Source organism: Equus caballus, chromosome 13, assembly GCF_041296265.1.
Source record: "Equus caballus isolate H_3958 breed thoroughbred chromosome 13, TB-T2T, whole genome shotgun sequence".
NCBI classification, from domain to species: domain Eukaryota; kingdom Metazoa; phylum Chordata; class Mammalia; order Perissodactyla; family Equidae; genus Equus; species Equus caballus.
Window position 1 is genome coordinate 5,347,341 of NC_091696.1, and position 13,983 is coordinate 5,361,323.

Below are 13,983 nucleotides of genomic sequence, written 5' to 3' on the forward strand. Positions count from 1 at the left end.
CCATCCCGTATTCACAGCTAGGACCAGTAGTGCCATCCTGGAGTTACACCTCATTTTCCCAGTCCACCCACTCTCCCAACCCCCCGGTGACTGCTCCCTTCTTCCTTCTCTCTCTTCAGTCTGTAGCACTTCCTCCCCACCCTTGCTCACAGCTGAAGCTTCCGATCTCACTGAGGAGACAAGTGAAGGCACCTGGGGGAGCTTCCCAGACTCCCACAGCCGCCACTGCTCCCTGCGTGTCGCCTGGCCAGTCTGTGCTTCCGGGCACTTGCGACCGTCAACACTGCCCTCTCTCATCGGAGCGTAAGCATCCTCTCTGCTGGACACAGGCAGACACGCTCTTGTTTCTCCCATCCTCAGAACAAACCACCACCAGAACAAAAATCCTCCTGAGCCCACTTTTTCTGCCATTTTCCTTCTCCTCTCATTCTTGTTTTCCATTGAGATAAAATTCATATAACATTAACTCTTTTAAGCATTTAAAAAGGTACAATTCCATTATCCCAAAGAGAAACCACGTACCTTCCAATCCCCACCCCCGCCCCCACCAGCCCCTTGAAACCAATAATCTACATTGTGCGTTTACCTGTTCTGGATAGTTCATAAAATTGGAATCACACCGCATGTGGCCTTGTGTGACTCCTCCTGCTCTTTTTTGAACCCCTTCCAGTCAGGGTCCCCAACCCATGCCCCACTCAATGAAGATCGTTTGTGTCCAGACCACACGTGACCCCCACGTTGATTCATCCCGTGGCCTTGCAGGAGAATTGGGAGCTCTTCATCCCCCCACCTCAAGCCCGTTCCCCACACGGCGCCCTGGCCCTGCGCTCCGGGCTCTCCTCTGCCCTCACTGCTGCTTCCTTTCCTGAACTCTTTGCTGCCTCCTCTTCTTCTGCCACCCTCGTAATGTCCGGGTGACCTGGACTCGGGCCTGGGGCCCCTTCCCTAGCTACCTTCACCCCCTAGTCTCATAATCTTAAATACTTACCTTTCTGAAGACCACTCCAAGATGTGCATCTCCAAATCATGCTCTCGAACTCCAGACGTGTACACACCATGGCCTGCTCTTAATGTCCACCTGGACTTCTGGCAGCTCAAAATGTCACACGCCCCACACTGATGTTCTGACCTCTGTCCTCGAGCCTGCCTGCCTCCCACTTCACGTCTGTGGGAGGCTGATAGCACTCCATCCTTCAGCCGCTTGGGCCCCAACCCGTGGAGTCATCTCGACTCCTGTCTCTCACATCAGCATGCTCAAACCTTTAGGAAATCCTGTTGGCTCTTCCTTCACAATACATCTGGAACGTGGCCACACGTGCCACCTGCACTGCTACCACTGTGGCAGGGCCCCCGTCGACTGTCACCTGGAAAGCTGCTGTGGCTCCTTCCTCTGCTCCCTGACTCATCCCTTATTCTCCCACGTGCTGCTGTCAGTGCAGCAGCCAGATGCTGTCCTTCCCCTGCTCAGACCTCCTGGGGGCTTCCCATCTCTCCCGGAGTAAAGGCCCTCAAGACGGCCACCTCTCTGAGCCCATGTCTGACTGTCGAGTGACACCTGCACGGTACATCTGTGCCATTCCCTGAATGCACCCATCATGCTCCTACCTCAGGACATTTGTACTTGCTATTTCCCCCCACCGTCTTTGTTTAAATAACAGAACTTTATTGCCTACAGTTCTGAAATCAAGGTGTCGGCAGAGCTGGTCCCTTCTGAGGGCTGTGCGAAAGGCTCTGTTCTAGGACTCTCTGCTCGGCTTGTAGATGGCCATCGCCTCCTCGTGTCTCTTCAGGTCTTCCCTCCATGGGTCTGTCTCTTTGTTCAATTTTCCCTCTCCTTATAAGGACAGCAGGCATGTTGGATTAGGGCCAGCTCTAATGACCTCATTTTAATTGATGATCTTTGAAGACCTACCTCCAAATAAGGTCGCATTCTGAGGTCCTGGGCGTTAGGACTCCAGGTTTTCTTGGGAGGCACAATTCAACCCGTAACAGTCTTCCCTTTGGGCCCCTGCCCCCTAAATTCATGCCCTTTCTGTGCACAAAATGCCTTCACCCTACCCCAGCATCTCCAGAAGTCTTGGTCGCTCCAGCATCCACTCTGCTTCAGTGACACACACCCCTGTCCTGCTCCCATCTCATCACACTTGTGTTTGTGGGTCCCTCCTGATCTCTGTTCCAAACTGTGCGAATAACCTCATCTTGAACACAAGCCTCAGGCCGATTTTTCTCAAGCCGACAGGCAAAATCAGAAGCTGGGACACACGGAGCAGGCCGGAGTTGCAAATCTAAGGCACAGTCTTTATTCCTCTGACATTTGCAGAACATCACGGTGTCAGACGGTGCGGTGTCTCTTGAAATAGGCTGTTCTCTGCTGGGAAAGAAAAACATAGGAACAGCGTGAGCAGAACAGCCAATAAGAGAACAAACAAAACCCTTCTGGTGCTAGGCCACGCTTCTAAAGTGGACATTTAGTGTCACCTCAAGGCCAGTGACACAGGTCCCCGGGTGGGGCAGGGACTTACTGACTTGTGCATTTAAGATAGAAGCCACAAATCCCGGCTGCAACTGATCCACCACTTAAGGTGACAGGCCCTTCACACCAGGATCTCATCGGATCCTCATGACCGTGTGCGATACGAAGCCCATTTTACAAATGAAGAAACTGAACGGCAGAGCCAGACTTCGACTTAGGACCAGCTGCTTCCAGAACCTGTGTTCCTTTCACTGGGACACGTGGTCTCTCGCTGTAGAGCTGAGGGGTTTCGAGGCCTTTGCAAAGTGGGGGCTGGCATGTCGGCAGGAGGCTTTGGGGAACCTGGGGGTGCTGAGTGGGTGTTGGATGAGGTCATGGGAGGAGTCAAATTTGGGGCACCAGAGCCTAAATATGTCCTGCTCTGGTACTAAGCAAATGTCTCGTTTTACCAGCTGGACCATCTTCGGGCAGGTCCCGGCAGACTGTCCGAGCAGAGGACACTGGGGCTGCGGGGATGCTGAGCAGACCCCTGGAAGCAGCCGGAGGCGGGCTTGGAGCCTCGGGTCAATTAGTGGGTCTGTTCCGGCTCAGACTCGAAGGGTCCTGGGTTCGGGACCTACAGACATGACGGGTGGATGCTCAAAGTCCGAGCGAGCCACCCCCACAGGCAGGTGCTCTCCAGGCAGAGGCAGGTCCGTGTGTCAGGGCACATGGTGGGGGATGGGCACGTGGATGGGGGAGGGGCACGTGGATGGGGGAGGGGCATGTGGATGGGGGAGGGGCACAGCGGCCAAGTGGGTAACACTTGTCACTTAGGTTTTACAGGTGCCACTTCTCTAGTTGTTCAAGAAAAAAGGAAACATTTTTGAAGATGACTGTCCCCAATTAACTAACATAAAAGATTTCCACCAAAATAGAAAAATGTCTTACAAATCTAACGACAGCATATACATCATAATAGAGCCTTTAAAGGCTGTCATTTTTATTACAAACTGGTGTGCGCTCATGACGCTCGAGCACTGGATGAATTGATATTCTCCTGAGAACAGAAACGAGCACCCAGGTGGATCGCTGGTCCACCTCAGGGTGTGTCCGAATGAATCAGACTCTTTATATTTTCTGATATTTCAGCTGGTTTTCCTGGAATTCTTTGAAGCTCTCTTAAGCTTCTCATTAATCTCTGTGACTGATGAGAGGGCTAAATCCTATTCAAATTTTCCAAACGATGACTTGTCTGAAAGCAAGTGCAGAAGTACTTACGGGACAATGTTTCAGGTAAGAAACAAGACCATAGAATTTAGAGAGCCAGGAATGGTTTTATTCTGAAATGGTTAAACCGTATCAAAACTATCTTAGGCTTTTGTAACCCTCCAGGAGATAATTTAAGACTTAAATAATTTGAGACATCTTTTCACGTTTTGAAAGGAGCGTATCCTATTTTTTCTTTTGTAAGTTAGGGAAAATGTATTTCCTGGTCATGCCCCGGGAAGCAGACTCCTAGCCACAGTCATGGAGATATGGTAATGAAGGTCAGCGTGTGTACTAACACACGGGGTGGGCCATGACGCTTAGAGCCTCTGAGATATTTTGTCATGAAATGTTTCGTCATATGATCTAGCGTTTACAAGAGTGGCAAGCCTGCCCCAGAGCCAAGAGGCCAAGCCATAGCTCCTGAGTGTGCATGCGATGCTGGATGGGTCCCTGAGGATGGGGCCTGTTCACAGGGCGCCACACCAGGCTTCCTGGCAAGACCTAAATGGAGCAGGGGCAGTGTCGGCGATTTACTGAAGGATCCAGGTGGCTGGGGCAAATGGAGACAAACCCAGTTTGGGGCTCGGGGGGTTTCAGGCTGGTGGGCTTGAAGGATTTCTGATTTTTGAGCCATTCACTTGGAGCCACAGAGAAAGTCTTGGGGGCCAACAGAACCCCACAGCGGGGAAGCTCTTCCAAGCTGCTCAGACAAGGAGGCTGCCCACTGTTGTTTGCTGTCGAAGGGGAGACTATTACCACAAATCCCCAGGACGCGCCCTGGACTGCTCATGTGCTGAGAGCTGCGTGTTCGAGTTCGGCAGCTCACCTTCCACCCCCTCAGCCAGCTGTGCCTCCTTCGGGTTGAGGATATGGCTTCTCCAGGTCATCTGGCAACCTGGTCCCGGGCCACGGTCTGGGTCTGGGGCTCTGCTCTGAGGGAAATGAATGTCCACTTTAAATCCATCCATGATGACATTGCCGTGGACTCCAGTAACCGAGTGTGAACACGCTGGCCTAGGGAACATCCTCAGAAACCATGCGACCAAGTTCACTTCTAATGTCCGATATGGCATCCCAGATGTCCGTCGAGATAAATCCTACTATAGCCACACAATGGAGTATGAGCCAGCAGTGGAATAGCTTGTGATACACGCAGCAGCACGGCTGAATCAAGAGAATTATCCCGGGCGAAAGAAGCCCTATGAGAAAGGGTACATACTTCTGTAACTCCAATTATACAAAACCCTGGAAAGTGCAAAGCAATCTGTAGTGACAGAAAGCAGGTGAGGGGGTGCCTGAGGATGAGGAAGAGGGATGGGCCACCAAGAGGCACAGGAAACTTGGGCTGATGGGTATGCTCACAGTCCTGACTGAGGCGATGGTGTCGCAGGTGTAGACGTGTCAGAACTCACCAAATGGTATACTTTATTGTAAATCAACTATACTTCATTAAAATCGTGTGTGTGTGTGTGTGTGTGTGTATCTCCATGGAAACCAGAAACCCTCTTACGTGTTTGTCCCTGCTTAGAACATGCAGAACAGGAGTTCAAGTGCAGGGACAAGCCAGGACTCTGACCCGCAGAGCCCCAAGTCATCGTCAAGCTCGTTAGGACTCCTGCTTGGCAGCAGCAAAAGAAAGAAATCAGAGGTTCGTATTGACAACTCGCCGTGTGGAAACAGTGACGCGGCCGTGGTGTCGACACGCCTGCGCAGCTGTGTGCGGAGCAGTCTTCCACGCTTAGGGAGGTCGCAGTGAGCGAGACGCCAGGCCTCCCGTGGCCTTGACACGCTCGTGAGGAGAGGGAGATGGTGACAGTGGACGACAGTAGCAGCGACACTCTGGGTGTTAGCAGGTGCCCAGCCATCCCGGTGTTGGCTCAGTGAATGCCCCGACCCGCCTTTGGTGCTGTTGCCGTCTCTGGAAGGGCCCCAAGGCACAGAAGGTTAAGGAGCCTGCCCGCAGTCATAGAGCTAGTACGTAAGCGGAGCTGGGCTGTGTCTGCAGGCGGTTTGACTCCAGAATTTGCACCCATCCCCACACTGCTACACCTCTTTACCCTTACGAGGTGTGAGGATGACAAGCAGGGCGGGCGGTGGAGGAGGAGTGATGGGGTGGGTAGGAAGCGAAGGTCTTCTGGTGCAGTGACATTCGAGCACACCTGGAGGAAGTGAGGAAGCAACCGTGTAACTATCTGGAGGGAGACTGTCCTGTGCAAAGGCCCTGAGGTGGGAGCATGTTTGGGTTGTTGGAAGAGAAGTGTAGTGGCAAGTGTGGCCATGCCCGAGCGGCCCAGGAAGATGAGCGGAGTGAGGCGGGAGCCAGCCCAGGGGGGCATCTGGCTGTGGGGAGGGCCTGGCTTTTACTCTGAATGAGATGGGAGGCCCCCTGAGCAGAGGGGCCAGTGGGCCCGCTATGACCTCACTGGTGACAAACCAGGAGGAAACAGGTGGAATCATCTGAAGGTATTTTATGGGCTATGGAGACTGGGAGGGAAGGAGAGGCAAGGGTGACTCTAGGATATTTGGCCTCAACCACTGGAAAAACAGAGTCGCCACTTCTAGAAGGGGAAGACGAGGGTGGGCGAGAGATGAGTTTTTGGGGCAAAATTAAGGGGTTAGTTTTGGACCTGGTAGGCTTAAGGTGTCTGGCTAGACATCCAAGTGGTGATAGCAAGTGGCGGGGCTGGAGCGAGTCTGGACTTCCAGGGTGAGATCGAGCTGGAGAGTGGAACGTGGGAGTGACAGGCGTGCAGATGGTGGTGAAGCCTTGACTCTGTGAGCGTAAGCACAGCTGATCAGTGTGTGCTAAAGCCTTTCCCAGCAGGCCCGGGGCAGACTTGCAAATCTTTGGTCTCTCGGGGAGGGCCTTTCAAGAGGTCCATTAACTCTGCTCTTCACTTCCTTAAAAGTACAAATATGCAGGTTAAAAATAGTCAAATTTTATGCAGGTTAAAAATAGTTAAATCAGCTTAAAGAGAATGGTCTCCATAATAATGTTCTTTATTTATAATGTAGAAAATTCGTTTTAGTCTATAATGATGCAGAAATAATATTTTGCTTTATGGGTTTTTTTTTTGTTTGTTTTTACATAAAAACGCAAGGTCAAGAAGTCTCCAAGTGACGAAAGAATTTCCAAAGTGAATTTTAAATCTCCAGGAAAAGGGCTAACGTTTTTCTCATCTCACAGTGGTGAGTATTTTAATTTTCGGGCTTTGACATTTACCAACTGTTGCTCATAAATGACGTAAGGTTTATGAAAATGTACATCCATATTTTTTTAATATAATTAGGCTGGCACTCTGCCTCTGATTCTGCCCCATGGCTTGATGGAGTTCACTTTCAAGGCACGATCTTACTGATTTTCCCCCCCAGTTTTATTGAGACGTAATTGACATCCAGGGCTGCATAAGTTTAAGGTATACAGCGTCGTGATTCGACTCACGTCTATTGTGAAATTATCACCACAATACGTTTGGTCAACATCCATCATCTCATACAGATAAACAAAAAAAGAAAAAGAAAAAACTTTTTCTTTGTGATGATGCCTCTTAGGATTTAGTCTCTTAACAGCTTTCATATAAATCATACAGCAGTGTTAACTGCAGTCATCATGGGGTACGTTACGCCCCCAGGACGTATTTATCTTATAACTGGAAGTTTGCACCTTTTGAACACCTTCCTCTGATTCCCCCTCCGCCACCCCCTGCCTCTGGTAACCACAAATCTGATCTCCTTTTCTATGAGTTTTTTTTTTTTTAAGAGTCCACATATAAGTGAGATAATACGGTATTTGTCCTTCTCTGTCTGACTTATTTCACTCGGTACAGTGCCCTCAAGTTCCCTCCATGTTGTCGCAAATGGCAGGATTTCCTCCTTTTTTATGGCTGCGTAGTATTCCACGGTGTGTATATGTGTATACACCACAACTTATTTATCCATTCATCCATTAATGGACACTTAGGTTGTTTCCATGTCTTGGCTGTTGTAAATAATGCTGCTGTGAACATGGGGGTGCAGATTCCTCTTTGAAATAGTGTTTTTGTTTCCTTTGGATCTATTTCCAGATGTGGAATTGCTGGATCATGTGGTATTTCTATTTTTAATTTTTTGAGAAATTTCCTTACTGTTTTCCATAGTGGCTGCACCAATTTACATTCTCACCATCAGTGCACAAGGACTCCCTTTTCTCCAATCCTAGCCATCATTTGTCGTCTCTGTTCTCTTTGATAATAGCCGTTCTCACAGACAGGAGATGATACCTCACTGGTTTTGATTTGCATTTCCCTATGACTAGTGATATTGTGCTTTTCTTCATGTCCTTGTTGGCCATTTGTATATCTTCTTTGGAAAAATGTCTGTTTGGGTCCTTTGCCCATTTTTTAATTGGGTTATTTTATTTTCTATTGAGTTGTATGAGTTCTTTATGGATTTTGGATATTAAATCTCCATTGGATATATGATTCACAAATGGTTTTTTCCCATTCTGTAGGTTGTCTTTACATTTTGTTTATGGTTTCTTTTGCTGTGTACAAAGAAGCTTTTTAGTTTGACGTAATCTCATTTGTTTATTTTTGATTTTGTTGCCCATGTTTTAAGCATCATATCCAAAAAACCTTGTCCGGACCCAGATCAAGGTGCTTTTTTCCTTTGTTTTCTTCTAGGAGTTTTATGGTTTCTGGTCTTATATTTAAATCTTTAAACCATTTCAAGATGATTTTTGTGAATGGTATAAGACAAGGATCTAGTTTCATTCTTTCTCATGTGAATATCCAATTTTCCCAACTCCATCTATTGAAGAGACTGTGTTTTCTCCATTGAATATTCTTGGCTTCCTTGTCAAATATTAGTTGACTATGTATGCCTGGGTTTGCTTCTGGCTCTTGATTCTGCTCCATTGGTCTTGTGTCTGTTTTTATGCCAGTACCATACTGTTTGGATGACTACAGCTTTATAATATAGCTTGAAATCAGGAACTGTGATGTTTCCCACTTTGTTCTTCTTTCTCAGGATTGCTTTCTTTGGCTATTTGAGGTCTTTTGTGGCTCCATATAAATTTTAGAATTTTTCTACTTCTGTAAAAAAAAAATAAAAAGCCATTGCTGAGACTGGCCTGGGGTCATAGTGGTTAAGTTCATGCTCTCCACTTCAGTGGCCTGGGGTTTGCAGGTTCAGATTCCAGGTGTGGACCTACACACTGCTCATCAAGCCATGCTTATGCAGTGTCCCACATATAAAACACAGCAAGACTGGCACAGATGTTAGCTCAGGGACAATCTTCCTCACCAAAAAAAAAAAAAAAAAAAAAAAAAGCCATTGGAATCTTGTTAGAGATTGCACTGAATCTATGGATGGCTTTTGCAGTATTGACATTTTAACAATATTAATTCTTCTAATCCATGAACATGGGATACCTTTCCATTTATTTGTGTCTTCTTCAATTTCCTTCATCATTTTCTTGTGGTATTCAGAGTAGAGATCTTTCACTTCCTTGGTTAAATTTATTCCTAAGAATTTTATTCTTTTTGAAGGTATTGTAAATGGGATGTTTTTCTTTATTCCTTTTTCAGATAAGTCATTATTAGTGTATAGAAACACACTGATTTTTTATGTTAATTTTGTATCCTGCAACTTTACTGAATTTTTCGATTAGATCTAACAGTTTTTTGGTGGAGTCTTTAAGATTTTCTACATATGAAATCATATCATCTGCAAATAAGGAGAATTTTACTTCTTCCTTTCCAATTCTGATGGCTTTTCTTTCTTTTTCTTGCCTGATTGCTCTGGCTAGGACTTCCAGGACTATGTTGAATAGGAGCGGCGAGAGTGGGCACCCTTGTCTTGTTCCTGATCCTAGAGTAAAAGCTTTCAATCTTTCACCATTGAGTATGATGGTAGCTGTGTGCTTGTCATATATGGCCTTTAGTATGTTGAGGTATGTGCCTTCTATACTTACTTTGTTGAGTTTTTATCATGAATGGATGTTGAATTTTGTCAACTGCTTTGTCTGTACCTATTGAGATGATCATATGATTTCTTTCTTTCATTCTATTAATGTGATGCAACACATTGCTTTATTTGCATATGTTGAACCATCCTTGCATCCCGGGAATAAATCCCACTCGATCATGGCGGATGATCCTTTTAATGTGCTGCTGAATGTGGTTGGCTAGTATTTTATTGAGAATTTTTACATCTATATCCATCAGGGATATTGGCCTGTAGTTTCCTTTTCTGGTAGTGTCCTTTTCTGCTTTTGGTATCAGGGTACTGCTGACCTTGTAAAATGAGTTTGGGAGTGTTCCCTCCTCTTCAATTTTTTGAAAGCATTTGAGGAAGACTGGTGTTAATTCTTCTTTAAATGTTTGGTAAAGTTCACCAGTGAAGCACTCTGGTCCTGGCCTTTTTTTTGTTGTTTTTGGGACATTTTTTGATTATTGATTCAATCTCCTTATTAATTGGTCTGTTCAGATTTTCTATTTCTTCCTGATTCAGTCTTGGTAGGTTATATGCTTGTAAGAAGTTTTCCGTTTTAGAATTCTAGGCTGTCCAGGTTGTTGGCATATAGTTCATAGTAGCCTCTTATGATCCTTTGTATTTCTGTGGTATGAGTTGTAATGTCCAGTTTTCATTTATACTTTTGTTGATTTGGGTCCTCTTTCTTTTTTTCTTGGTTAGTCTAGCTAACGGTTTGTCAATTTTGCTTATCTTTTCAATGAATCAATTGTTAGTTTTGTTAATCTTTTCTGTTATTTTCCTGTTCTCTCTTTCTGCTCTAATCTTTATTATTTCCTTCCTTCTGCTAATTTGGGGTTCACTTTGTTCTTCTTTTTCTAGTTTCTTAAGGCATAGAGTTAAGTTGTTTATTTGAAACCTGTCTCTTAATGTAGTTGTTTATTGCTTTGAACGTCCCTCTTAGAACTCTATTTCCTGGATCCTGTAAGTTTTGGAATGTTGTGTTTCGATTTTCCTTTGTCTCAAGATACCTTTTTATTTTCCCTTTAATTTCTTCTTTGATCCATTGGTTGCTCAAGAAAGCATTGTTTAGTTTCCATGCATTCATAAATTTTCCAGTTTTCCTCCTGTTACTGATTTCTAGTTTCATACCACTGTGGTCAGAGAAGATACCTGATATGACTTCAATCTTCTTGAATTTGCTAAGACTTGTTTTGTGGCCTAACACGGTCTGTCCTAGAAAATGTTCCATGGGTGCTTGAGAAGAATGTGTATTCTGCTCTTGTCGGATAGAATGTTCTGTACGTGTCTGTTAGGTCCATTTGGTCTATAGTGTTGATTAAATCCACTGCCGTTATTGATTCTCTGGGGGATCTATCCATTGTTGAGAGTAGGGTATTAAAAGTCACCCATTATTGCAAGGCTCTCTATTTCTCCTTTACGCTCCATTAGTTTTTGCTTTATATACATAGGTGCTCCAATGTTGGGTGCATACATATTTACAATTGTTATAACTCTTGATGGATTGACCCCTTTATCATCATATAATGACCTTCCTGTCTCTTTTTACCATTTTTAATTTAAAGTCTATTTTGTCTGATATAAGTATAGCTACCCTCGCTTTCTTTTGGTTACCATTTGCTTGAAGTATCCTTTCCCATCCCTTCACTCTGGCTACGTGTGTCTTTAAGGCTAAAGTGAATCTTGTAGGCAGTATATGGTTGGAACTTGTTTTTCTAAATCCGTTCTATGTCTTTTGCTTGGAAAATTTAATCCATTTATGTTTAAAATAATTATTGATAGGTAAGGACTTACTCTTGCCATTTTATTAATTGTTTTCTGGCTGTTTTGTAGATCCATTTTTCCTTGTTTCTTATCCTGATGTGTTTTTGGGTGTTTTGATGCCTTTTGGTATCAGTATGCTTTGACTTTATCATGTTCTTTTGTGTTAGTACTTGTGGTTACCATGAGGCTTACATAAAATATCTTCAAATTATAATGACCTATTTTAAACTGATAACAACTTCAATAGGATTCTTAAACTTTATACTTTTCCTCCTCCCTGCATTTAGGTTATTGATGTTACTGTTTACATATTTTTTATATTGTGTAGCTAATAACAGATTATTGTAAAATTATGGTTATTTTTACTCCTTTTTTTAACTTTTGAACTAGAGTTGTAAGTGAATTACGCACTACCATTACTATATTACAGAATCTAACTTTGACTACGTATTTACCATTACCAGTGTTTTACACTACCTTCTTATGCTTTTATGATGTTTGCTCCCATTCAAAGAATTCCCTTCAGCATTTCTTGTGAGGCAGGTCTGGTGGTGATGAACTCCCTCAGTTTTTGTTTGTTCGAGAAACTCTTTATCTGTCCTTCATTTCTGAACGACAGCTTTGCTGGGTATAGAATTGATTGACAGTTTCTTTCTTTCAATATTTTTAATATATCATCCCATTCTCTCCTGGCCTGAAAAGTCCTGTTGAGAAATCTGCTGATAGTCTTATGGGGGTTCCTTTGTATATAACCTCTCTCTTTTCCCTTTTTGCTTAAAAAATTCTTTGTCTTGGACTTTTGACAATTTAATTATAATGTGTTTCGGGTAGCTCTATTTGGATTCAACCTATTTGGGATCTTTTAGGCCTCATGGATCTGGATGTCCATTTCTCTCCTCAGATTTGGGAAGTTTTTGGCCATTATTGCTTTAAATATACTTTCTATCCCTTTCTCTTTCTCTTCTTCTAGAATTCCCATAATGTGAATATTGTTTCTTTTGATTGTGTCCCGTAAGTCCTGTGGGCTTTTTTCACTCTTTGTTGTTGTTTTTTCTTTTTGCTCCTCAGACTGGATAATTTCAAATGTCCCGTCTTCTAGGTCACTGATTCTTTCTTCTGCATGGTCGAGTCTTCTTCTGAAGCTCTCTATTGAATTCTTCAGTTCAGTCGTTGTATTTTTCAGCGCTAGGGTTTCTGGGTTTTTTTTGTTTTTTTTTTTACGGTTTCTGTTTCTTTGTTCAGCTTCCTGTTTTGTTCATGCATTATTTTCCTGATTTCATTTAGTTGTCTGTCTGTGTGCTATTGTAGTTCACTCAACTTCTTTAAGAAGATTATTCTGAATTCTTTGTCTGACAGTTCATAGATCTCCATTTCTTTAGGGTCAGTTATTGGAGCTTTATTAGCTCCCTTTGGTGGTGTGATGTTTACCTGATTTTTCATGATCCTTGATTCCTTATGTTGGTATCTGTGTATTTGAGTAAGCAGTCTCCTCTTCCAGACTTTACAGGTTAGCCTTAGCAGAGACAGTTCTTTGCAATTCAGCTGCGTTTAGGTTTCTGGATGTGTCTGCTGGTCCTTCCTTGGGCAGGTGGGGCTTGCTATCAGGGTCTATTTTGGGGTGAGGCCACTGTCCGAGCTCTGAGATTGGGAAGGGGCTGCTGCTGGTTGAGCACAGTTGGATAGGATGGATGGCTTGGTTCCCTGCACAAGTGAGCCTGTAAGATGGGCTCCATGGTTGCCTGGGTGTTCCAGTCAGGTTTACTAGATGGTCAGGACTGGGCACTATATTTAGCAGTAGGTGTGGCTACGAATGAGCTTCCCTCCCCTGGCGGGGCAGCAGGACAAGGTCCAGGGCTTGCATGGCTTGTTGTCTAGGGGCCCGAATCAGGCAGGAGTGTGCCCTGAATTCCCTGACCAGATGAGGTCACTCTGCACATGGGGAAAGCCGTGGGCTGGGCTCTCTGTTCAAGTGCCACTGTAGGCAGGGCTATTGGGCTTGCACCTTCCTGTGTGCTCTGCTTAGGCTCCCTGGGCAGGCAGGCTGAATGCTGCATGCAACAATGGGTGAGGAGGGGCTATGAGTTAGTTACCCTGCCCGGGCACAGCAGGGAAACCAGCTCCAAAGCTGGAAAGGCTCTTTGTTTGTGGTCTTGACTCAAGCTGACCTGTGAACCAAGTTCCCTGGCCAAACAGGGCTACTGGCTTTGCTCTACAGACTATCAGCTCTGCCTGCTGGACTCTGCTCAAGTGTTGCTGGGCCATGCAGCTTTCTAGGTGTTCTGCCCAGATTTTCTGGTTGGGCAGGGCTATGACTCAGCTCCCCTGCCTGGGTGGGATGGAAGGGCCAGCTCCAAGCAGCCTCTCGGGTTTTCTTGATCAGGCTTTCTGGTCAGGAGAGGCCAGGAGCTACACTGAATGGCACAAGGGACTATGAATTAGCTCCCCTCCCTGCACCCTCCATGCCTGGCACTGGCTTTGCTCTGCAGGCTATCAGCTCTGCCTACTGTACTCTCTGCTGGAGT

At 45.2% G+C, this 13,983-nt stretch overlaps 1 protein-coding gene across 3 annotated transcripts in view; it reads left to right on the forward strand.

The window, feature by feature from the left end:
* The window catches only part of RSPH10B (radial spoke head 10 homolog B), a 55,486-nt gene that overhangs the window by 33,718 nt on the left and 7,785 nt on the right, over positions 1–13,983 (forward strand). For 2 of the 3 annotated variants that reach the window (XM_023655251.2, XM_070230711.1), the window contains 3 exons: positions 3,605–3,748; positions 5,253–5,372; positions 6,826–6,913. In XM_023655251.2, the coding sequence (XP_023511019.2) occupies positions 3,605–3,748; positions 5,253–5,372; positions 6,826–6,913 (352 nt within the window). The remainder of the gene's footprint in view (positions 1–3,604; positions 3,749–5,252; positions 5,373–6,825; positions 6,914–13,983) is intronic. The other variant, XM_023655253.2, reaches the window with a different exon arrangement.